This window comes from Dromaius novaehollandiae, chromosome 14 (assembly GCF_036370855.1).
Source record: "Dromaius novaehollandiae isolate bDroNov1 chromosome 14, bDroNov1.hap1, whole genome shotgun sequence".
Lineage (NCBI taxonomy): Eukaryota > Metazoa > Chordata > Aves > Casuariiformes > Dromaiidae > Dromaius > Dromaius novaehollandiae.
The window spans coordinates 20,628,347-20,653,463 of NC_088111.1; the positions used below are offsets into that span (position 1 = coordinate 20,628,347).

Sequence of the window (25,117 nt, forward strand, 5' to 3'; positions counted from 1 at the left end):
GGCATCTGTGCTGAGGATGGAAAGTGTGGGCATTTCAGCAACCCCTTGATTCACCGAGCATAAATCTGATCACACCACATTTCAATTATATGGCAATTCTATTTATAAGTTACATGGGTAAACAGTCCCATGTAACTACATAGTAATTGCACAGAGTTCCAACAGATGATAGAGCAATGATTAACTTAGTAATTGCATGTGTTGGAATAGCCCTGGAACTTCCACTGTATTTTAGATGGCTGGCATGGCTCTTGCTCACTTTCTCTCCCATTAGAGAGAGCTTGAAGAAAGTCTTCCACTGATTTCAACAGAGCTTTAATCAGCCTCAGAGCATCTCCTCTGTGTGGAAGCTACAGCAGCTTTAAAGAAAGAGTTACTCTTCAGCTTTCCCTAGTAACCAGAACTAAGGAAAGAAATCATAAAGCAGGAACACAAGAGAGAAGTGTCCCAAAGGAAAAAAAAAAAAAAAAAGAGAGAGCAAAAAACTGCTGTGTCTCAGACTCAGAATGCTAAACCTTGGGGAAACACAAAATTGGATTTGTGTCTGATAAACTGATCAACTCTCTTTGGACAGGAGGAAAAAAAATACTAATGCTTTAGAACTGATGCCAGCAAGCCCCTGAGTTTTGGGAGGAAATTCAGACTGTCACAATTCAGGTTTATTGCTATGAATCTATACAATGTGAGAAAAATATCACCCAGGGATGGCTCCTCTGATGATATAAATTACTACATTTCCATTAACCTTCATGGAGCTATGCCATCTTTCTCCTGATGAGAGTCTGGACCTGGGTTTACCTCCAAGCAGAGAGAGTAGAAGACCTGGTTGTCAGACCGGACAAGCTGATGTTTGCATTTCACTGTCCCTAACAGCAAAAACGAATACACTGAGCTACTTTTAAGCACAAGTGAAGACTGAAGTGATGTTGACAAAGAGACAAAAAGAACCCTCACAAAGTACAAATTGTTCTGCAGCGTCATCTTTTGGTGCTCCACAGTGCCTGGAAAAGGAGGCCACACATCCCTGCTGAGGAGACCAGCCCCCTGCCTCCGAGGCAAGGTAGGAAATGCATTTCTCTGCAATGCCTGATGGTGCCCTGAGGCCCTGCATACTTCCACACTGCCAGCTGGAAGGGAAACCCCAGAGCCATTTGGTTTGCTGTTGGTTTAACATCAGCAGGCGATGAGCACTGTTGGCACAGTGAGATTTCCCGTTGAGTTCAGGTTCTCGCACAACAGGCTTCTCTCAATTTCTTGTAGTCCTTTGCTTCCCCGCCCCCCGCAACCCCAGATAAGCAGTGCTCGGGTCTGCCCTCACCTAGATGAGCTTTTCAAGGATGCTACATCCAACAGGCTGCAGGGCTGCCTGGGCTCTGTGTGTGTGGCACATAGGTATGGTACGCATGCGTGCATGCACAGTGTCTGGATGCACCCCCAGTACGGAGGGGTGTTTGTGGGTGATAAGGGTGCTTGCCTGGGTTCAGGGGTGTATGTGGCATGCAGGTGGGTGCAGAGTGACATTTGGGCCTGACAGTACTGTAGTGCATGTGCCGGACAGTGCTGGGGACAGGGCAACTGCAAGGATGGTGATGTTTGCACCTGATGATACCAGTCTGTGCCAGCACTGTCCTTCCAGGCCCCTCCTGGACTCTAGCTCACTTTTCTCATTAAAATTGTGGGGGAAGGTCACTGCTATAAGCAAAATAATGCCTCCTCCAGCTGCCCCTCAGCCACTTCCCCGTGCTAGGACAGAGTAGGTCCGAGGCCAGGTGCTCCAGTGACCTGCCTGCACCACCCATGCCGCAGTGTGCCTGTTGGAGCAAGTGCCCGGCTGGTACCCACTGAGAAAGCCCCTTTGCCAAACTGCTGTCAGCAGTGTAGTTAGCACAGAGCTCGAGGAAACCTAGCGGGGCAAATGCTGCTAATCCTCCTGCTGCTGACAGTGCATGCCCCAGCCCTCCTCTGCCTCACATCAACACGTCGCAGTGTGCCCGCCTCGCTGATAGCAGCGTTTAAGCTGTGAGCTGGTGGGAGATCACCAGCCCAATACCAGCCTTGCTGTGGGCCACTTACTTACACATGTTTTTGTATTGGAGAAAGAAAGGAATACAGTGAAACTGAGGCACAAGGAGGGGAGGAAGTAACAGAGCAAAGTCTGAGCCACTCATTCCCAGTGCCACTTAGTGACTTGAGCCACTAAGTCCCAATGCTGTGTTTTAACCATAAGACTATCCTGCTTAGGAGAACATGTGATGTAGCCTTCAAAAAACAAAACAAAACAAAACAAAACAAAACAACATCATGCAAACAGCTCATTGCTCCAGACTGGTTCCAATGGCAACATTGGCCCCTCACATATCTTAGCAATTAGATTATAGCCTTGGACACTGCCACATACATGGGTTTCTGCTCCCACTCTTAAGCCATGGGGAAGGGCAGGAAAGGACCTGAAGGCTTCAAGACCCATTTGGGAAGAACACATTGGGATGTAACTATGAAGCCACCCAGGGAGAGAAGGGGGAACATGAGAAAATACAACCACCTTGCCAGTGCCATCCTCCAGGAAACCTTGTGCAACAGAGCCTGCATGTCCCATAAAGTCCTTTTCTTCACCCAGCCCCTCTTTGTTCTGCTTTTCAGTCCTACACTGAACAGTAGTCTTACCGTGTACCATGTACCAGGGCAGGGCACATCTGTCCAGAAATCCACCCCAGGGGCAGATTTGGGGGCTACAAGTATGTTTGGGGGGATGGATGAAGCTACCTATAGCAGCTTCCATCATGACATCACATGTCCCGGGGCCCCAGTAGTGGGATTTCTATGTGACTGCTCTGCAACACCCCCACCCCTTTCCACTCTGACTGCATCCAGCTCTGCTTCTGCCCAGGCCACTGCCCCTTCCCTCCTCTTTCTCCTCCAGGGAAGGGGTGGAGCTCCCATGAAACATGCTCTTGTTCCCTGCAGCCAAGTGGTACATCGCACTGCCTCGCCACAGGAACTCCCCCACAAAAGCACTGCACGGCCAGAGAGATCTTCCTATGTGCAGGGGCTCTGCACTGAGAAATGCAGGTAACCAGCTACCAGCAGGATCTAGCTGCAGAGCTTGCCTCACATCAGCCCTGGCAAAGGAGTTGGTCTGGCTTTGGGTCATGCCCACACCTCTCTTGTGACGGAGCAGTGCTTTTAGTAAAGGAGAACAATTACCAAGCAAAGGGAGGCCTTCTCCCCACCCACCCCACTCCGCCACAAGGTCAAATGAAAGGGCAGTAAGGTTTGCATGTATCAGTACTCAGGAGCGTGGACCTAGCATTCAGGAATACAGATGTAGCTTTCTGTATGTAGCCCTGCTCTAACACTAATTAATGCTGTGACTTTCAGAGCGCCATGTAATAGTTTTCCATCAGTTGTGGCATCCCCTTCCTCTAGCCCAGGCTCTGAGGAGTCACTGGGTGATGTATGCAAACAGGCTTTTGGTCCAGAAGTGCATCCCGAGACCCAAGTGCTACTCCCCTCTTCAGGATGTCGATGCGTGTGGATGCCCAACAAGGGCAAACTCCATTGGAAACCTCCCGGACTGATAACCTGCTTGTTTCTTGTTCTGCAAAAGTGGGATCAGTTTTAACCTGAGGAACAAGACTAGTGGAAGGGAAAAGATGGGAGAAGTGTCTTTTTAAATGTTCCCGTGCCGCTTGTCTCCACGTCCCCTCGTGGTGTCTGTGCTGATGTCAATAGGGTGCTGTTGATTTGCACCAGCTGAGGGGTTGGCACATGATCTTCCCTTTTAGAGCAACTCTGACGCGGGGCGGCGAAGGGCTCATGCTGTGATACATTATTGCCCTTATTGCACAGTGTGCTATTGGATCTCCCCAGCAAAACTAGGAATAAAGAACCTCTGAGGAGAGATGGCAGCAGGCAGCCCTTGGAGCAGCAGGCTGCGCGAATGCGAAGCCACTGGCTTTGCACTGACACCAAGGTCCAGGAGGGTTGCAGATCCAGGCCTTGACCTATTTAGGCAGACAGAAGGGGACAGAGGCAGCTATTAAAGGAGGACCAGCGACAGGAATCTCACCTGTAGAGGAAAACCATCCTTTCGCCTTGTTTAGTGCCACTAGTTTGAAAATTTTTGACAGCTGTAATATCTAACTTCACCTTCCACACTCTTCTTCTTGTCTTTTTACTGTGTTGGAGGCTGCAGGACTGGATTAGTACATTTAACTGCATGCTTGCAGATGCTCTGTCCCTACAACCACTGGGTTTCCAACAACACAAAAAGGTGACTGGCTTTGCATGCCAAAGCTTATTTTACTGGCTTACAAAGCATTGAAGCCCAGAAAAACATTTCTAACTTGCGTTTTGCTCCTACACACATGATTTGCAAGTGTGTGTTAATGTAAACCTCAACCGAGTTGAAAGCATCCGTTAAACTACTGGGAAAGTGAAGCCCAGCCTTTGAAATCAGAGCTAATGTGGGGGACTCGGGTTAAGGAAAGGGACACTACACATCAGGCCGCAAGAAGGAAAAGAGTGATACGTTCTCAGCAGCAGTCATCTTTACTATGGACCACATTAGATCAAAAAAATAACCTTGTTAACAAGAGACCTAGTTGCTAACAAAATGTCATGCTATAGGACATACAAGAGAGGCCAATCACAATCACCAGAACAAAACGGCAACCAAGAGAGGAAAGGAAATCCCAAGGTGGTACTAAGTGTGTTGCAGTAGATGCCCTATAGCAAACCTCTAGTGGTGATACCAACACAGTTGTGTACATGTGTATGTGCATGTGTGTCTGCATGGTTTCCTTTTGCCTTTAGAACAAGTAAAAAGGGTCTTCATCTCATACACGACTCCAGTGTCTCTAGCACAATTTTGTTTTTTAAGGAAAAAAAATTGTTCTGAGAATTATGTGCAAGATTTGTTTCTCCAGGTACAGTGAAACGAGGACAGTTAGGAAAACAACCTTCTCTATGTTGTCCTTGTGAATTGCTCCCTCTCCTCATTAACACTACACCCCCCCGCCCCCCAAAATCTTCTGTGGCTCTTCCTTCAGTGAATCTCAAACAAGGATTTGGGGGGGGGGGGGAAGAAAAGAAAAGAAGAGGAAAAGAAAAGTTAGGTATTGCTGCTTCTTCTTGTAATATTTTTCCACTCTCTCCCTCTCTCTCCCCTCCTTTCCCCTTAATAAATGTTTACTTTCAAAAATTCCATTCCAGCAAAGATTCCTCCCAAGCTCTGAGGTCTCTGCACTCCACCCTTGTCTTCTGCAGTCAGAAAAACTGAGTCTTGATGTCTCTTTGGTTAAAAAAAAAAACACAAACAAATAACACACAGCCCAGTATGATCCTATTCCACTCTGTGGATGTCTGATGAGAGGGTGTCTGTATAAGAAGGAAGCATCAGAGACGAGCTGTTTGCTCATTGGAAGTTGAGGTCCCTCAAGTTTCCCCTGGTCGGCTCTCCTCCTCTCATACGGTGGTTGCTGGCCCGTACTGGAACACCAGAGGGGAGGTTTCTTTGATACGAACGTAGAACTGCCCCTCGGGCCAGGTAGTTTGAAGTGAGAGTGGCAGGAAGTCATCAGGTAGCCACTGCTCACTGTCGTTGGATGCGAACACCAGTCCAAAGTGCTCCAGCTGCTCCTCGCTGTAGCAGAGAGCAGCCATGCTGCCCAGGACGTTCCGGGAGACATCGTTCATCTCAAGCACCACCAGCTTCACTATCTCCCCAGCAGATGTCTGGTTGGTGATGTGCAGCTGTGGAAAGACAAAGGTGGGAGAGATGGATGGTAAGTGGGAGCAGCAAGGAAAATGGGGATGGAGGGGGGTCACGAGAGCCAGCAGGCAGCAAATAGTGCATCCTGGAGAGTGAGAGGTGGAAAGGCAGCTCTCCACTGCCTGGGGGATGATTCTTAACGTGGTGGAAGAACAGCACCAAGGGTGGCAAGGTAAGAGAGGCAGGGGCAACTGAGACAGCTCAGCCTGGAAGCTGTGTAGCTACGTATGTGCTGTGCCGAGGGGACTGGACGGCTTGTGTCGGGGCCACTGCTCAAGTACTGCTTTCTTTTCTCCACTGCACTCTCAGGTTTTGCTCTTCCACCTTAATTCAGCTGTCTTGCATGTCTTACCTATGTCTCACCTGCTCTAGTCAGGTTGTCCCACCTTCCTATTACCTGCAGCCTTTAAAGGCTCAGATTGCAATCTCGGCTCTGCTCCTGCAAACATTTAGGCATCTGTTTTAAGTCCCTCTCGTGAGCAGGATCCAGACCTTCAAACCAGCTGAACCACAGCTACTCTGCCAAATTAGTGGTACTGAGCTGAAGCCCCTCTGGGAAGCAGCACTAAATTTAGTCTTGTTCACAGCATTTGTAGATCCAGGGCTCTCCAGCCAACAGCTATCTTTGCTCTCCCTCATCTCTTTGTTGGGGATTGCCCTCTGAATGCTGAATAAGAACAAGAAAATGAGCTCATCTGTGCCCTGGCTGTTAATGACTGTCAGGAGCATGATACTTGACTTCAAAGCCCCTAAACCAGGACATCCATCCTCGTCTGGGCAAAGTGACGGTTTCCCTTGGCACATCCGTAAGGGTTTGTGGAGCGTTGTGAGGCAGTGCCCCAGCAGGGTGGTCCCAGTCCTCAGCCCACGCGAACCCTGCCAGCTCCGAACAACCATTAGCAAGGCTCAGCTGATTTACGCCAGCCGAGGATCCTTTCCTTTGAACTTGGCTTTCTTCGAGAAGAACATCATAAAACGCTTTCAAGCAGGCGTGTCCAGAGCTTTGCAACATCAAAAGCCACGTGGGCAACTCGCCAGGAACCCGAGGGCTGCACTTCAGTTGCACAGAAATCTATGGTAATTTTTCAAATGAAAAATAAATACTGCAAGTCAAATTTCCCTCTGCTTCTAATGTTCCTGTTGGGTAAAGAGAAACTGGCTATCAGAACTCCCCAGCAGTGAAACCTTCAGCCCATCAGCTTTGTCCTTTCTCCACAGTTTTATGGGTAAGCTGCACTCAGGCTGCTTTGTGAGACCTCTGCTCTGTACAATGAGCACAGGGAATTTCAGAAGGGAGACTTCAACAGAGGAAGGAGCCTCATGGCTGGAACCAAAGGAGGCTGCAGAGCCAGAAGGGGATCTGTCCAAGATCCGTGGCATGGTGCATGACCCTGCTCAGCCACGGGAGATCCAGCCTGGATGAACAAAGAGAGCAGGTGGAGAAGTAATCAGAGAGCTGAAGTGAGTTGGCTCTCAGCAGCAAAGTCCACTGCAGAACTGGAGAAGAAACAATTTACATAAAGGCTCCTGTCGTCCCAACACCTGCAGCAACTATGCAGTTTTTGCTGACATCTTCTAAGTGCTGGAAAAGGGCTTCCCCATACTCCTTTTCCCAAACACACACAGCTCAAGGGAGCAAAGCAGAGAAGATCTGGGCAGAAAAAGCTGTGGGAGAGGCTGTGGACAGGTCAAGACGATGACTAGGGGGCTTGGTCCAGCCTACTGGATTTCAGCCAGGAGGCTGAGGAGCTTGTGCTCCAGGACCCAGCAAGGAAAGCAGATCAGCATGACCTTCCTGGCCTTCTGCCCCAGGTGGCACTAACCTACTAACAACTGCAGCTATCAGCTGGGGTGAGAGCTGCACTGGTTTGTGCCTGTAAAAGACCCTACCGGTTATTCCAATGGTCCTGGCCTGGCCCCCTCGGCAGCAGTGGCAGGGTGCTTGGGCTGAGCTATTAATACCACCAAGCCATGCACTCCATCTTGCTTTGTTGCAAGCACTGCTGGGAGCTGCTCCACACAGGGACCCCTCCATCGCTACTGCGGGCACAGCGGGAAATGGGGCAGGAGCACTGAGGAGAAAAAGCCTTTTGTGAATGTCACACCAAGGATGGTGGAGGGTGGAGAGAGCATTCCCAGGCTAGGAGGCACAGGAGCCCTCCTTGCCTGCCTCCCCTACACCTGCAAGCTCTTTCTGTCTTGTCATGGCAGGGCTGTACTGCTGCTCTGTGTGGGGCTCTGATACCTTGACACTCGTCTCTTTAGAGAGTCCGGTTTCATACTGAGGGCAGACCCGCAAGGTGACAGAGCCCGGCTTCTTTCCTCGGTTCGCTAAGCATCCTTGCTGCTCTGGTGGCTCCTGGAAGCTCTGAGTCCATTCTGCTGAGCGTGTCCGGAAGATGGGCTCAGAGCTTTCCCCAGCTTGGCTGTGCTCGGGGCTCAGAGTGGAGCCAGTCCCCAGCCTGAGCAGGCTGCAGTGGCCTGCTGTCCTGCTCTCTGTCGGGGAGCTGTCAACGGAGCCGGGGCAGGATTTCCTGGCCACCTGGAAGAGCGGCTTGGGGAAGTCCAGGCTGCTGGTACGAACACAGTAGGCCTGACGCTTCTCCGTGATGCGAAGCAGCTCAATCTGCCTGCTGGGCAGGACAAAGTCGCTGTCGTAGAGCTCGGGGGGTGGCCGCGGCTCCTCCAGAGGCAGTGGCGGGGTCTTGAGTTCATGGGTCTGCAGAACATCAGGGGCACTGTCCCTGAGAGTGCGGGCAATTCTTCTGCTGCAGCATTCGGGCCCCGAGGAGGAGTAAACCAAGTCTAACTCCTTAGGGCTTTGGGCCCTGCTGGAATCATAGTCACTGTCCGTGGCCAGGAACACCTCTGAGGAGCCCTCCTCATCTGACAACCCATGCAAGTCTAAAAGGAACATAAAAGAAGAAAGCAGGGTCTTAGCACCTTGCTGCTGGCAACTGATGCTGATGGTATTAGTGTGATTCTGAGCCCAAGAAGACCCCAGGGGCTTTATGCCCTTTCTGTAAACCTGCACACATAGGTTCAGAGGCTGCCTCAAAAAGGTCATGGCCAGATACATCCATGACCACGAGGGCACATATACACCCACTGCTTCTAAACTCCAACTGTTACCTGACAGCAATTCTGCCCAAATTTAGCCTGGGACCTGAAAAATAGTCTCCAGCTCCCAGTTCATTTCTCCTTCAACTGTAAAGTGGGAGAAGATCTGCTTGTGCAACTCCAAAGTGCTTGGGAAATGGCATTTCCTGACTGAACTCTCTAGCTTCAGCTTCTTTAAAAATTACCCCGCCTTGATCCATAGAGTTTTCCAGCTCTTCTGGACTCCTGTCCAGCACTCAGTGGTCATACCAGGCAGCACTCCCTGGACACCTGGGAAACACAGGACTTAATCTCTGGCTTTGTATATCTGTTGCAAGGCAGTGTTTGAACTCCTACCAGCTGAGTGGAGAAAACACTGCCAGGTTTTCACTCCTAGGTACTGTTAAAATCACTGCAGGACCCTGTGCCAACTGCAACGCGCCATGGATTTCAGCCAGCATCCTACTTCCACAGCAAAGTCAGCCTCACACTTCTGATGCCATGCGGGTGACTGTGAGGGACACACCTGGCCCAAGAGCCAACAGCTCCTTCACAGCCGTGCAACTCCCCCTCAGAAGCTTTGGTTCAGAGACCAGATCTGATGTGAGCTCTCACCACTGAGATCTCCCACAGGGACTGACTCTGTTCTGCCCATAATCCTGACACCAGCCCTGCCTGTGCACCCATGCTCCCACTGCGATGTGGTAGATGCGAGATACAAGACCACGGTTACTGCAGTGTTCCCAGCTGCACAACACGCACAGGCAATCCTGTGAGCCTATCCGGCAAGGAGCTGGGCAAAGCCTGGGGCTCCTTACCGGAGTTGAGCTTACGGCTGGTCTCTGGTGAAGGTGCTGGTGAGGGAAGGTAGTCTAGGTGGGATGAGGTGGATCGTGTTTTCTCTTTCATTGCACTGCTAGATTCACTGAGGAACCCGGTGAGAGACACACCGCAGGAGGGCTGCTTGTACCGGGCATGTTGCAGGGCATCCATAATCCAGCGCATCTCACGCCAGATCTCCTCCATTTGCTGCCAAAATAAGAAATAAAGGATCCCTTTTAAAAAGCAAAGAAACAAAGATAAAAAATCCACAGCAAAACACAGGCATTCCCCACACACCTTTCCTAAGAGGTGAAAGCTGCAGTGGGAAAACACTGAGTCAGTAGATCCCAAAATACTCCTCCCAGGTGGGAAGATACAGCTTCAATCACCAGAGGGCAACTATCGCATTTAGTAGACCTGCTTGCCACAGAGGCAGGGATGCTGGAAAAGAGGGTGAAGCATGGCGTGCTCTTTTGCATGTCTATTCCAGAATGAACTTCCAGGCCTCACTCTAGCAAGGCTGGGACCTACAGAGCAGGAGCATCAGGCTCTCTGATTAGGATTTTTAACATGATTATTATAGCAAAAAGTTGTTAGATGAAGCCCTGGCTGCTGCTCCCTGCCTATCTGCTATGTCAAAGAAACACTGTGAGCTTACAGCAGAGATGACCAGCAAATAACTACAGTGGGGATGTCTCTGCAGCTCTTCAAGGGCACAACTCTCCTGGCAGTAGTATGGTCAAGTCTCATAGGGCACCATGGTACCATGGTAGCAACGCAATGCTGAGCCTGTCTTACACCCAGCGTGCCTCTCCTCTGCGTACCTGGATGTAGTCCTGAACCTGCTGGTGCCTCTGTTTCGCTGTGGTGAGCTCAGCATCAGAGAAGGCCTCCCTGAGGCTCTGCTGAGAGAGGAGCGACTCCAGTTCCAGGAGGGCAGACACCTGGCAGTACTGGGTGATGAACTCCCGGTCGTATGTGAAGAAGTGGACTGAAAACAAAAAAGAGGTGTGACGGGGAAAGAAAAATATCAGGCCCCTTGCTATGGATGCCCTGCTCCATCTTCATCCTCCAGCTCTTGCCCACCCACCCAACACAGGAAGGATGCACTGCTCTCTTCTCGCCTATGTGAGAGCTGGGGAGCCCTGAACATCCCTCCTCTCTGCCTTGATGGAGGTGATGGAGCATCAGCCCACTTCACCAGCCCTTCCCAAGCATTGGGAGGTCTTGCAGAAAAAGGAGACAGGCAAGAAAGAGTTTTGCTAGTGTGGGTCATTCCTCTTCTCACCTAGCTCAAAGATCTGCAGCGGCAGTGTAAGGAAGCCAGAACGAGGGGTATAGGGATTGTTCTGGCCTGGAGCAGTGCAGACATCGTCCGATGGAGGCAGCAGCAGGAGGAAGGAGACCTGACCCCCAAAGTCCAGTACTTCTTGGCTGTACAAACGGAAATCTTTGGCCTGCAAGAGCCCATCCAAAAAAACACTACAGGTTAGAGCTGCAAATGTCACTGATGCAAAATCCAGGTGTTCTCTGTACAAGGTCCAAACACTGCCAGGCATGGGGGAAGCCACTACAAGCATGCCTGCTTCTGATGAGATGGGGCTCTCCACCGAGTCCTCATTCATAGAGGAGTCATCAGTGACCATCCTCAACTGGGAGTCGCTGCTACTTCAGCAAGCAGTCATCCAGAGGCTTCTTGCTTCTGTGATAATCTGGACAATTTTCTGTCTCCCTTATTTCTCCTGATAGTCTCTAAACTACTGGTCAAAGTCCATCTCTTTACAACAGGGTCTCAGAGAAGACCCTCCAGAACCACCACTGCTGTTCTCAGCCCCACTCAGTAAGGTGCTTTCAAAGTTATCCAGCCAGAAGCATATGCCTCTGTCACTGGAGCTGGTGGGAACCTTCCCATGTTGATTTACAGTGTGGTGAAGAAGTCGTTTTTTCCTATGCAGTCTAGCCCAGCGGGCTACAACTCCTTCCCAAAGCTGGCTAGGAACCTTCCTGTTTCTAAGGGGCAGAGGTAGGCTTGTCTTGTGCTGTAAGAGCTGAGCCAACGACCAAACCACATGAAGGCCCTGACAGGCAATAATGCAAACCCAGATTCGACATTTATGCTTGAGAGGTACAGGTGAGCGTAAGACAAACAGCTACTGTGAACACACTGTCCCTGGCTTTCAGACAGTCAATGCTTTAAGCCTCCAAAGAGGGAGTTGTTCCATCTCCAGAGGCTGTGGTACCCTGCCTATCACAGTGACAAGCATGGTGCTACACAGCCATTTCCTCTCTCCCATCCCCCAGACCTCAGCTCCTGCCCATACCTCTTGCAACGGGATGTTCACCAGGGTCATCAGCTCTTTGATGGCTACTTGGAGCTCCTGAAACAAATGGTTCTGGGACATCTCAGCCTCTGGCTCCGTGGGAACAGGCTCGTCCATGCTGACCATCTTCTGCAGCCATTCCCACTCCTCCCTGGAGAAGGGCAGAGAAAGAAACATGCAGGAGGGAGCACCTTGGGGTAGCCCTGAACACATCATCACTATGAAAGCTAGGTTTGTTCAGCTGTTCCCCCCACATGGTGGAGTATCCCAAGGGAAGCAGAAGCTGAGGTTGTAGCAAGGGACCTTGGTGAGGTCCAGCTCTAGACTGCCCTGCATGGCAGGGAGGGCGGCTGAAAGGGACTATTAAGCTCCTTCCAGAAACCCAAGAAAAGATGAGGCAGGCAGCTGCAAGGGGTGTTTTCAGGCTGGATTAGACATAGAAGCCTGGCTGCCAAACAAAACTGCCCTGAGTGAGTCTGCCCTGCAAGCCCCACCTGGAAATGTTGGGGTTGGAGCGTATCTTCACGTGGCACAGGATGTTGGGGAGCCGCTCTGGCACCAGCACTCGGATCTGATCCACAGCGCTACAGAGCTTCAAGTAGCCCAGGTAGAGGCCAGGGGAGAGGGCATGGCTGCTCCTCCGGTGGTAAGCCAGTTTGTCCTGAGGAGAAAGGACACTGCTGTAGAAAGCAACCCCTTGCAGTAGGACTCTCTATCTTGCCTTCGTTCTGGGTGCTGTGATGTGGCCAGCCCAGATGGCAGAAGTGGCAGAACAGGTACAATCTGGTGTTGCTAGGATGAATCCTGCACCCAGCTTGAAGTGTCCACTCAAAGCAACGGCAGTTTTGCAGGCTGGCTGAGTGCAGCTAGTCCTCTGCCAAACTCTGCCGCCAGCCAGGACCAAACCTTCGACGGCCTGGGCTCTGCTTTGGCCTTTCCAGCCTGACAGCAAGCAGGAAGCGCTGGCAGTCTCACAAAGGAGCCCGTTGTCAGGCATCCAGCCCCACACTGCAATCCCCTGCCATTCAAACAATGTCTGACAGGCTAGAATAGGGAAGCAAAAGGAGCAGCTGGAATAAAAGAACTGGACAAACACACGGGGAAAATGACTGTACCAGCACAGCCCCTGAGCTGCTGGCTGGGATGAACTCCTCTGCCTCCCACTCCACCCGTTCCCTCGGCAAGGCAGCAGACACCTGCACTGTGATCAGCAGCGTATCCAGAGCTGTGGGCTCTTCTGGGGAGGACACGGACTTGCGGCTTGTCTGCAGCTTGCAGATGGGAACCCAGCGGACACTCTCAAAGGTCTGGTTAGTTTTCACCTCCTTCAGGGTCACGATGAGGATGTTGCCCTGCTTGTCTTTGATGGGCTCAAAGAAGACCTGTCCCAGGTCCTGGATTCCCAGCAGCCCCTTTGTGCACAGAGTCAGAGAAAGAGCAGAAAGAAAAGCAATAGGTCAGGGGACATCATCGAGGCATTGCATTCTGCAAGGTCTGAGCAGGCAGGTGGTCTCACCTCTCTGCCTGCTGGAAATCAGCCTCTCCTGGCAAAGCACAACACTGAAAATTGCATTTCCCTCTGCATCAGGGGATTTTTCTTTAGTTTGATACCTAATCATCCCTGTGACTGGGGACATGTCAATGAAGACAAGGCAAAGACATCCAGTACTGCTGCTGACCTACCCACTCCTTTTGCCAGAATATGCCCTGGCTTAGCAGAACGGGCATTTGTGCCCTTCTCCTATTGTGACCAGGACTGGCAGAAGCTGGGATCTTCCTGGATGCGGAGTGTCCAAGTGGTGCTCCAAAGGGATCCCTGGTCACAGTGGTGCCCACAAAGGCATTTCTACATCTCCGCAGCTGGTGTGAGTTGTTCTAGGCAGCCTGGGATGGGAGGGGCTGCGCTCTCACGCTCATGCTCCCCCACACCTCTCCTCACCTGCATCTGTGAGGTGGCCAGCAGCATCTTGAAGCGTGTTTGCAGGATGCAGGAACAGGATGACTGGGAAACGGTGACACACTGACGCAGCCACAGGATCTCGTCCCACATGCATGACACCTGTAGCACACCAAACAGGCCATCACCACCACGCAAGCCTCCCCCTGGCTGTGGCTGGTTGAAGCTGGTTCACACAAAGGTATTTTGGGGAAATCTATTTTCCTTTCCATGTGAACTGCATTAGGAACATGCATATGTACATATCACCTTTTAACATCAGGAGTGCGATTTCTTACGCCACACGCACCCATTTAGCCCAGAGATGCCTCCAGGGTCTGTACCCAAGGGAAGAGCTGTGCTGTGTCTACCCAGATATCTGACTTTATCTGGGAGTGAGACCTTTTCAAGTTTAAATAGAAGCTAGCCAAGAGGTGGCTTCTCCATCAGTAGATAAGAACCATCCAGTAAGAGCTCAGTTTGGGCCTGAGCTCCCCACTTGCCCTTTTTGTTAAGTCTAGTAACAGCTAAAGATGACCCAGCAGCACCTTATATGTCCTGCTCTTTATTGAGAAACATAGCTGTTGCATCAAAATGCTGTGGTGAAACAGTGAAATAAGAAACTGGCAGGTGTCTTTGCAGAGAGGCAGTGCAGCAGCACACACATGCACTCAGTGGCACAGAGCCTGCCCAAAGCAGCATCTGAACCACCCACTGCAAGCAAAGGCTGTGTCTGTCTCTCATATTCAGGCTTTAAGGGGTTGGGGTGGAAACATCTTTCCCCAGTGGCTTCTCTGTCCATGCTGAGCCCAGGCTAGCTGCAAGCCTGTGAGCTGCTTGTGCTGCAAAGCCCCAGCACCCAGGGCATTGAGTCACTGACAACTAAAGGACAGCAGTGGTGCAAGTTAAGAGCTTGGTTCGCTGCCCTGTGACTCTCACACTGCGACAAGCTCTCGGCGTGCTCTGCTGTGTGGAGCACATGAGGGCAGCAACACAGAGGAGGTCCCAGAGGCAACGTCGGGAAGCCCAGGAGCTGCCAGATGTTCTGTTGTCTGGTGTGAGTTACTGAAGTAGCTCTCGCTTACTCCATCCACCTAGGGTGTCCCCTAACATGGTGCAGCTGTTCCCAGCCCCGCTACATTCGAGCTCCCTGGAGAAGCCCAGCCAGCGCAGGGTGAAAGCCCTGCAGTGCTCCATGCACAATGGGTACTGCTGCCTGTGCTAGCTGGTGGAGAAAGGAGACTGGCCAAGCATTTACCTGCAGGGAAGGGTGGAGAAGCACCAGGTAAGGTACTGCAGTGAAGGTGCTCTGCACACCATGACACATTTGGAGGACACAGAGTGCTCTGCCCTTGTCTCACCAGTGTCTGGGGTGGTGGCCAGCAAGACAGACATGGGCTGTGACAGCTGCTGCTGTGCCTCCAGTGCACAGGACAGGGCCCCTGGGCCAGTTACCTTGGTAAACCACAGAAAATCCTGCATGAGCAGGCAGGAGTAGGTGTCATCTATCTCCACTACTGGGATCTGATCTTCGTGGGTCACCAGGATGTTGTCATCCTTGTAGAAGACAGCTGTCAGGTAGAGACCCCTGTGTGGGGAGAAAAGGCAGATTTGGAGAGTTGCTCCATGGCTGCCGGCTCTATTTCCAAAGGGTGCTCTCTCAAGGGCAGAGGAGATGTCCTGATCCAGGGTTTGAAATCATCTTTGACAGCCTCATGAGCAGCAGCGTGGCAAAAAGGTGTGTGCCTGGTATGGAACAGGCAAACAGCAGCACGAACTGTAAGGCAGTGCTGCCAGCAATGCAAGCCTGGCCACCGCCAGCGGCAGGTCTCAGTGGCACAGGCCTGCTCTGGAGGCAGGGAGACATCCGGAGGCTGAGCGCAAAGATGGGTGGAGGGAGGGTGGTTGGTGTCTAGAGGAGGGTAGGGCATTGGGTGACGCTTGGGGATGGAGTCAGGGTGTAGGGCACTGAGTGCAGCTAGGCCGGCCTGCGGGCTGCTGGCTGAATGGAAATGACAGTGGGAGAGACCTTAGAAATCAAGGGAGACACATTTAATTTCTGAGCAATGAGCCTGATCCCCACTGACAGTGCTGAGGCAGTTGCTAGTGTGGCACCTCCAACCTGGAGCAGCAGCCAGCTCCCCCAGACAGGCTCACTCCAGGCAGGGACCCACCTCTGAGCACCCTGCAACACACCCACAGCTCCCTGCCATGCCCAGGCTGGGCAGCCCTACATCCCTGATGGGAGATGAGCTCTCCAATGCCACCATGCATGAGCCTCTCACCTCTTCAGGGTCTTGAGAAACTTGCTGCCAGGGTGGAAGAGGTGTTTGAGGCTCTTGGAGACCGAGTGCTTCCTGCTCTGTGCCTGGTTCTTGCAGGGCTCTGGGAAAGGGAGAGCAGAGTATGCTACAGCACGAGATGAAGCTTGGGGCACTGCACACAAGCCCTGGGAGCGCTGGCTGCTTGGGGCTGTGATGCCAGCGTGACCAAACCGAAGCTTCTCGTACTGCCTGCTGGGAACCGGGAACCTCCCAGGCCTGGACACACTGAGAGGTCAGTGCCGCGGTGAGGCTGGTCCTTTCTGCATGAGAGGAGCTGGGTGCAGTCTCCTCGGCCTGCCTGCCTCCTTGCTGCGCTCTGTCTACTCCAGCCCCTCAGATCACGCCCCATAACCTGTGGGGCCTGGCTGGCTGCCTCCACCCAACCTTCCCCTTGGGAGCAGCAGGGGAGACCCCAGGACTCTGCGCTGCCCTGCAGACCCAGGCTCACCATGGCAAACGCAGTGCTGGTGGACGGTCTTCACCTGGCTCAGCAGATGGTCCAAAGCTTCAGCTTGCCCCCTTCGCCGTGGGGCCCTGCCGTCGTACTCCCGCCAGTCTGCGGAGAGAGGCCCAGAGTTAGTTCCTGGCACCCTTCACTGGGGAGGCTGCTGCCTCCTCCAGCGCCAAGCGGCATCGGCAGCCCCTTCAACCTGCGGGGTTGCTTTGAGGAGAAAGGTCTTCTGGTCTCTTCTTCCCCGTGGCACGTAAGGTCCTGGCAGCCCCACTGATGTGTCCCATAGGCACAGCATGGCAGCTGCCATGGGTCCTGGGGATCTACAGCACCTATGGGTGGGTTGGGCTTCGGGAGAGGCTAGGTTTTGTCCTCTCCTTCTTGCCCACAGCAGATCAACACTATCTATCATCTGAAAGAAGGGACAAACCCGACCCTGCTGCCTTTTGGGCAGCACTGTGTGCTGGCACCTGCTCCAAGAGCCAGCTGTTTATTTTAGTTCCAGAAATCATAAAAGAAGAAAGGGAGACATGCAACACAGATCCACCTCTGCTAACGGGCAGGGCCAGACAAGCCCTGGACACATGCTGCCCTTCGTGAGACCCACCAGAAACCTGTCCTGCCGCAGAGGCACAGTAGCTGGGGTGCAGGAGAGCTGGGGCTCTGAGCAGCCCCACTGGGACCGCTGGCCACCTGGCAGCACGCAGCAGCACTTGCTGCTCGCCGGCAAACTGGGACTGGACAGCAGTGGCCAGCCGGAGGAGATGGCAAAGGTAAACAGCAAGGTCGTGTCTGTTCCTGCTGCTCTTCACTGGTCTTAAAAAAAAAGAAAATTCTTTCTAGCGTCTTCCTCCAGGTCTTTCCTGGAGCTAAAGTTTTCTTCGGGCAAGTGTCGAGAGCTGAACTCACCTAGATAAATATATAAATAAGTTCTCTAGCCAGATCCACCCAGTTTTGAGAAGGCAGCAGGGCCAGAAGAGGGGGCATGGGGCCTGAGGGCTCTTTTACATTAGCTTTACCTTAATTGCTTTAAGCACCCCCTATCCTGCCTGCTGCTGTTTTCCATGGAAAGTTCAGCTCTGTTAACTTTGGCTGGGACTTGCCACTATTTTTAGGAGCTTTAAAAACACCCAGGGAGGTGCCTGACTATATTCTGCTGGGCCAGGGAGGGATCTTTACTGAAGGGAGAAATATTAATGCAGATAAAAATAAATAAAAAAAAAACCAGTCAGGTCTGATTCACTTCAGCTTCACTCTGTATCTATACCATGTGGATCTTGTTCACAGAGAACTTGACCTGTGCTGGACTGCAAAGGGGCTTTAAAGTGGGTGCAAACATAATTGACACCCACTGCTAGAACTGTGTAAAGCCAACTTAATGTAAATGTATGTGTAGGCTCACTATACACATTAAGATATATGTAAAAGTATTTGTGTTCCTTTCTCTATAGGTGCTATAATGCTTGTGTATCTACAGCTCAGTCTAGACACTGTTTCTATATACACTGTGTGTATGCATCCAGACCTAGACTCATCTCCACGTACATATTTCTAGACAAGCATCTTGATCTGTACGCAGCATGTTGGCTACTAGAAGGCAGCTCCATCGTGATCTGTGCAGAGCAGCCTGAAAAGCACATCTGATCCCATCCTGCAAACACTACGGCAAAGACCACGCTGACGGCTGCAAGTCTCGCCCTCTGACAAGCTGGATCTGTTGCCTGGTGAGACGAACTCAGCCTGCCAGGCACACACATTGTGATTCAGCTGCTAATTGCATGTTCACTGACTATTTTTCCCACAGGACCTCTGCCCCATGCACTCCACGAGACAGCCAGTGCTCAATTAATGAGGAACTCTTCTCTGTCTTGCCCCTCCGCAGTGATCAACATGCCAAGCCTCGCTTACGACATGCTGCTCAGACCCTGCTCTCAGGACAGAATTATCCTTTTGCCCTCGGGTTTTCTGTGCAGCTTTCCACATTCCAGAAATATGAATCCATTCGCTTTTCACCCCATTTCTGTGCCATGACAGACTATCACCCGAGGCACAGGAAGAATGAGGGCAAAGCTGGCCTCTACTTGCCGGTGTCCCATTTGAGGCCTCTTCTCCAGAGCACTTATCTGCGAATCGCTCTTTACATGCCACGAGAATGCTGCACCTCTGCCCTGCAGCCGCCCAGGTCGGCGGGAAACACGGCTTGTGTCCTGCTGCGAGATGTTTGAGTGAGGTGTCCAGGGAGGTGGAAGTGAGGGGCAGAGGCCAGCACCGATTCAAGGTCTTCGGCCGTTTGCAGAAACAACCCTTTCTCCTTGCGCAGTCCCTCGTGCCTCGCTCACGGCGCTCCTTCCCGCTCCTGCCACAAAACCAGGCAGGAACCCACCCGCCCGCATTGCCCTTCATTTCCCTACTCTGATTCAGCCGCAATAAGTGGTGTTAGCAGTAACTCTGCTGTAAGGCAGACGCACAAGGAGACTGAATTAAGGCAGCAGAGACAACAGGCCTATGCTTCACCCTTTCAGGCTGCTCTTTCCAATTTATTTCTCTTGGCCTGTCTTCCCGAATGCTCTGGGGCTGTCTTGTTTGAATTGGAATTGGGTGCTTTCTTTTCCCCATGTGTCCTGGTGCCAACATGGGGAGGCGACCGCTGACAGCCCAGAGAGAACTGGTCTCCGGTCCAGCAGGCAACCCCATCCCAGCTGAGCGCGGGGGAAAATGCAGGTCCGCGAGCCCTGCTGGGCTTCGCGGGGGCAATGGCACGCTGCAGGGCTGCAGGAGGGCTCCTGGGCCTGCTGGCACGCAGGGCTGGGAGAGGTCTGAGCACTGAGCTCATGAGGAGGGATCTCCAGAGGCTGAGGCTGGTGCATCCTGGCACGTCTCCTCAACATAGGCAAACAGTGATTTTGCCAGAGCTTGGCCACTTCGGGGCAGATTTCATTGACCCCCTAAGCAAATTCCTTCTCCTAAAAGCAGCCCCTTGCTAAATTACAAACCTCTGGTAAAAAGCAGAGTGATGTTTTCCCTTCCCACAAAGAAAGCTGATGCACTTTTTTCCTTTTAATTGAAAAAAGCAAAATACTCTCTCTCCTAGCTTTCTTCTAAGGAATGGCTGATCCACATGGCCTAAAATCATTCAACTTTCACCAGGCAGCCAGGAACATTGCAAGCTAAAAAGTTCATTTATATTTGGCAAAGTTCCTATCAGCTGAAGGCAGCATCACCCAAAGGGAAGTCTTTATTTACAAGGTACTGCAGCTCTGCCTACCAACACAGCCTCCCTCCCTAGGTCTAAGGCCCCACGTCTAAGGCCCCACTTGAACATCCATAACGCCCAGAATTTCAGAACCTGTGCCTCTGGCCTAGAGGCCACTGCGCACTGTCCCAAAAGCTGAAGGGCCCTCAGTGTGCCAGAGCAGGGAGCCTTGGCATCCCCAAGCCCCCCTCCATCCCAAGCACCGAGGTAGAGGCTCCCACACGTGCTCCCAGTTGTACTTACTTGAGGGGATGGCAAAAGGGGGCACTGAGGTTTGGGGGGGGCCCCAGCCCTTCATGTTGTAGGCAGACACCTGGACGTAGTAAGCTGTGCCCTGAAAGGAGGGAAGTAGCAGTCAGTACCGCTGGCACCTCTCCCCATCTTCTGTGTGCGAGGAGGTGGAAAACATTGCCCCCTTCCTTTACCTCCCCCAGGGCATCACGAGGAGTATTAAAATGTGACTTAATACCCCGGATCACATGCACTGACCTCCCCTTCTCTCCCTGTAGCAGCAGAAAGCTCTTGCTATCAGACCCTCGAGAATCTGCATGGCTCAGGTGGGTGTTTTGGGGGCAGAAGGAGGAAGGATGAGATATTCTGTGAATGCCCAAGTGCTGGGAGATGCTTCAACCCCAAATCCATGGGCTATTGCAGCACAGTGGCATAGCAGAGCTGGCTTCCCTTTAGGGTGTGCAAGGATCCTGAGGATGGAGAGTTGGCCCAATGCTTTCAAGAGCTTGTGGCACCGAGATGGTGATTAAAGGCCTCCGATTAAGGCTCAGTCAAGCTGCCAGATGTTCCAAGGCCTCAAGGCACTCATGAACACAGACGGGAGCCTGCGAAGCAGCTTTGAAAGCATGATTGATGGGCCTTGTGCAAGCTTCTTGCAGCAGCACTGCTCAGGCCCTCTGCTCGAGCCCCATTGTGCAGCGCACCAGAGCTGCTCTCCTGCCTGACAGCGGCTCTGTCTCTCTTTCCTGGGCTGTGACACTTCTGGCTTCTCTAAGCCCTTCTAATCACATCTACGTCTTCCTCCCCTCTGTGACCTTGCCATCCCTACCGTTCTGTCCTGGATCTTCAGTGCTGCACCTCCCACATAACTGCTATCAATCATCCATCCTCTCTCTCTCCCACCTTCCCCCGCTACGGCTTGCCTCCACAGCTAGCCTCTCTCAGGTCCCCACTTCAGACCACAGCTCCCATCCCAAGGCACAGCTCTTGCTAAACCCAGCCACAGTGTACAGCAGGCCTAACTACCCAGGCTCAACTACAAGAGATTTTGCGATGGCAGTAACCTTCCCCAGGACTTTAACACTTGCCTTTGGTGCTCGCAGAAAGTACCACACTTGCGGGGCAACGATGACCACATGATGATCCAGGTTCGTCCAAACTCCATTACACTACTTCAGCCTGCAGTTCTCCCTACCCAGTTCCTCATCCTACTGCAGTTTCCTTACAAGATGAGTCACCATGCCCACCTCATCTGCCTCCACAAAACACGCTGGCGGCAGGGACCTGCTCCGAGGCTCTGCTCCAGTGTGTATGCATGGAGAAGGACCGCAGCCGGCTGGGAAGGGGACAGCTGACAGGCAGCCTGGGCCCTGCAGTTCTCAGAGAGATAAAACGGTGGGGAGCCCTGGCCCAAACCAGCCCGTGACCTTGTTAAGCTCTCAGAGATGGAAATGGGCTGATTCTCCTCTCCAATTAGCTATGGAGCTGGTGAGAGGGTTTGATCTTTGCAGGTGGCAGAGGAACAAGTTGCTGATTTATTGGCCAAGAGGAGCATGGGTGGAGACAGGAGCGGGGCGGGGGACAGAGGATAAATCAGATGCTTAGTGAATGGGCCTGTTTTCCTTTTCACTTGAGAAGTCCCTAGACACTGTTTGCTGGGGATTTCCCTACTGCCAGCACTGTGTCTCGCAAAGGCAGCCACAGACGTGTGGGGAAAGACAGACACCTCTCCTGGCCCCAAGTTCTTAGCTGTTCACAAGCCGTGCAGAAAATTTCACGCACAAGGCAATAATTCTATTTCTTCTGCTTGAAGAGATGAACCAGTACCTCCCAGCATTCAGTCTGGTGAAAGACAGGCCACCTATGCCAACCAGCCAGGCCACCGCAGCCAACAGCTTTTGCCTGGCTGTGGGCTCTCCACTTTCCTCTCCACCCACAGTCCAGATCCCCACCAGCAGCCGGGGTGCCCTGACAACTCACCGACACGAGTCCCCGGATAGTGAAGTGCAGGTTTTTCAGCTTGTCTATCACAGCCTCTCCCAGCGGTGGTGAGAAGGTGGGGGAGCAGCTCCACTCGACTGAAATGAAAGAGAGCCCTGTGCTGCCATGCACCCCCAGGCAGCCTCAGCCATGTGTCCCTGGGCAGCCTCAGTACCGAGGCTAAAGCAGGGGAGGCTGCCGGGGGTGGCTGCAGTGTCTTGGAGCCCAGCAGCTGCAAACGGACTGCCTGAAAATCTGAGTGTGGGCTACAGCCAGGTCATCTGCATGAGCTGGACACAGCTGAGCAAAGGCAGCAGGGAGAGGGTAGGAGCCACAAGGAAGGTGACAGCATGGAGAACTGTCTGGCACCCTGTGAACTGTGATCCACCACCCTGAGCCATGTCAGACAGGGTCAGTGCCTTCATGGGCAGAGAACAAGCCCAGAAGTGAAAAGGGAGAGACAGATGGGTCAGACAAAGGTGAGAGGGACACGACTCGAATAAACAGATGATGGTTCAGAAATTAGTGGTGCTTGATAGAGGCAAATGCTCCCAGAAGCCAAACATATCTAGGTTGAAATGGCTGGGGAGAGCAGGAACAGATGTTAACACCAACTGGGCCTTGTTCTGGCAGGATCCAGACACCAGCATGCTAAGCGGCAGGACTGCAAAGCTCTACAGTGTGCAGGACAAGAGGGTGGCAAACAAGAGGCATCACGAATTTTGGCTTGGTCCAGGATGTTGATTCAGGCCAGATTCAACAGTTTGGATGGCAGCCAGGCCACCTCTGGAGTGTGCAGCCCTGGTCCCTCTCACGCTTGAGTGCAAATGAAGCTCTCCAAGGACTTGGCAGCACTGTGGCATGTCCTCCCAGCAAGCCAGTGTCTTGGCCCCACGTGCACAGGGACAGTGCCCCATCCATATCCCACTCGTACACCCAGAGCGCTTCCCTCTGTGTGCGTGGCAGTGGCACGGGTCCCGCAAGATCCTGACCTTTGTACTTGGTGACGACGGCTGAGTTGACACTCAGGGGCTCCCAGAAGGTCACCTGCACTGAAGAGCTGCTAGCCACAGAGAGGTGGACATTGGTGGGGGGGTCCGGCACTCCTGGGGACGGAGAATATAAGGACTGTTACAGCAACGACTGTCACTCCAGGCCCCTCACTGCCTTGTGTCCCTCCTGGGCCTTCCCATCCCAGACCACGGACACCTTCCCAGAGTGCTCACACCCGTCGGGCAGCCTTACAGCAGGCCCTGCCAGTGACTGCCAGGCAAGCCCCCAGCTGCAGGCTGCTGAGCGCTCTTACAGCTGGTGCTGCTGCAGCCCCCCCGCCACAGCTCTAGACCCACGTCGCACTCCCTTCCTTTCCCCCCAGTGCAGGGGCTGCCCACCATCCCTCCTGCTGGCACTCACGTGCATGCTCAAACCCAGCCTTCATACGCTTGTAAAGCCGGTATCGCCACTCCCAGGCCTTGAGCTGCTTCTCCTTCTCAGAGCAGTCAGCGTTGGGAGCCTCATTCACCACTTGTGCCGTCAGCTCGTTGACACGCTGCTCCGCTTCGCGCACCAGCGTGGAGAGGTGCAGGGAGCGGCTCTCCAAACTCACGACTGGGGAGGCATGCAGGCAGAGATGGCGTGCCCCAGGCAGGGATCAAAAGGGAGAGAAGATGATTAGGCTGTGCCCAGGCCCCGCTTGCACCCCAAATCCCCATCTTCCCCCCAGCGTACTGCTCCTGGGGAGCAGTTGACCGGCCCATGTCCTCCTCTCCCCAGTGTGTGACTAGGAGAGGGGCAGGAGGGTGCAGAAGGGCCAGGCTTCTCTTCCTACCACAGCACTATTAAATACTTGGTTCCTGCTTTTAAACATGGAGCCAGCACCTTTCCTGGTTGCTGCCTGGCATGTCCAGCAAGAGAAGTAGCGGCTGCTGTGTGTGCAGCCACCCCTGGAGCCAGAGCTGTTGTGGCTGCAGCACAGCCCACTTCCAGCCTGCTGGACCTTGGACACACACTTTTTCTAGTCTGGGCTTCAGGGAAGCAGATGAAAGCTGCTCAGCTGCTCTAAACCCTTGCCACCATCTGTGCTGCCTCTCTCTCCACAGTAGACCCAGGGTCCAGGACCCAGCCACTGCCTGCTGTCCTGGGATTGCTGCCAGCCCACAGGCACGTGTGTGCTTCCATCGCTTGCCCAACTCTTCACCTCCACCAGGATGAGAGTGGGGCTCACCCCCAGCGACAGCCTGCACAAGCTGCAAGCACCTGGGGACAGCACAAGAGAGACCCAACCTTACCCTGGTCCTGGGAGACCCTTACCACAGTATGTGCTTAGGCTACAGGGAGATTTCTACTGTCTGTAACATGTGAGTCCCAAGCCCCAGTTAGCTCCCCTTTCCTGATGGCTGACCAGTCAGTTTGGCTCATGCAGCATGGACATGGCCAGCACCGTCTGGGTGCTGTGACTGGCAACTCCACTGGCACACAGAGCAGACACCCAGGAGATTCAGACAGAGAAGCTCATCCTATACCAACTTACAGTGTGGACTCTCCTTCGCTCCTGCCTGGAGCAGAGCCTTGGCTATGGGAGCATTGTTGGTCATGATAGCAATGTCCAGGGGCAGCAGCCCCTCGCTGTTCGGGGTGTTGAGATCCAGCTCCTCGGGGCTATACTGCTTCAGCAGCTCCTGGACCCTGTCCAGATCCTGCAGCTCCACAGCCTCAAAGAGAGCGGCATTGCTCTGGAACTGGACAGAGCAAGAAATGCAGGATGGCTGAGCGTGAGGGAACACCCCTTCATCCCACCCAACACCTCAGGCCTTCGCCAGCACCCCAGAGACACCAAACAGGGTGGCTGCCCCTGTTCCAAAGGCATCAGTTCTTTATAGACACAGCCAGCTGAGCAAACACCCGGGCCGGCTCCAGCTAAACTTGCT

At 52.9% G+C, this 25,117-nt stretch overlaps 1 protein-coding gene across 3 annotated transcripts in view; it reads right to left on the reverse strand.

Moving 5' to 3' along the window:
• Positions 1-4,528: 4,528 nt before the first annotated feature.
• Positions 4,529-25,117, reverse strand: part of LOC112983393 (ankyrin repeat and fibronectin type-III domain-containing protein 1-like) — a 311,760-nt gene continuing 291,171 nt past the window's right edge. For all 3 annotated transcript variants that reach the window (XM_064520675.1, XM_064520674.1, XM_026100490.2), the window contains 17 exons: positions 24,721-24,928; positions 23,604-23,798; positions 23,183-23,296; positions 22,191-22,288; positions 20,223-20,313; positions 16,724-16,831; positions 16,237-16,336; positions 15,407-15,539; positions 13,955-14,074; positions 13,212-13,427; positions 12,510-12,676; positions 12,016-12,166; positions 10,983-11,151; positions 10,519-10,685; positions 9,691-9,901; positions 8,019-8,677; positions 4,529-5,754 (listed from right to left, as the gene is read on the reverse strand). In XM_064520675.1, the coding sequence (XP_064376745.1) occupies positions 5,467-5,754; positions 8,019-8,677; positions 9,691-9,901; positions 10,519-10,685; positions 10,983-11,151; positions 12,016-12,166; positions 12,510-12,676; positions 13,212-13,427; positions 13,955-14,074; positions 15,407-15,539; positions 16,237-16,336; positions 16,724-16,831; positions 20,223-20,313; positions 22,191-22,288; positions 23,183-23,296; positions 23,604-23,798; positions 24,721-24,928 (3,195 nt within the window). In that variant the 3' untranslated portion in view covers positions 4,529-5,466. The remainder of the gene's footprint in view (positions 5,755-8,018; positions 8,678-9,690; positions 9,902-10,518; positions 10,686-10,982; positions 11,152-12,015; positions 12,167-12,509; positions 12,677-13,211; positions 13,428-13,954; positions 14,075-15,406; positions 15,540-16,236; positions 16,337-16,723; positions 16,832-20,222; positions 20,314-22,190; positions 22,289-23,182; positions 23,297-23,603; positions 23,799-24,720; positions 24,929-25,117) is intronic.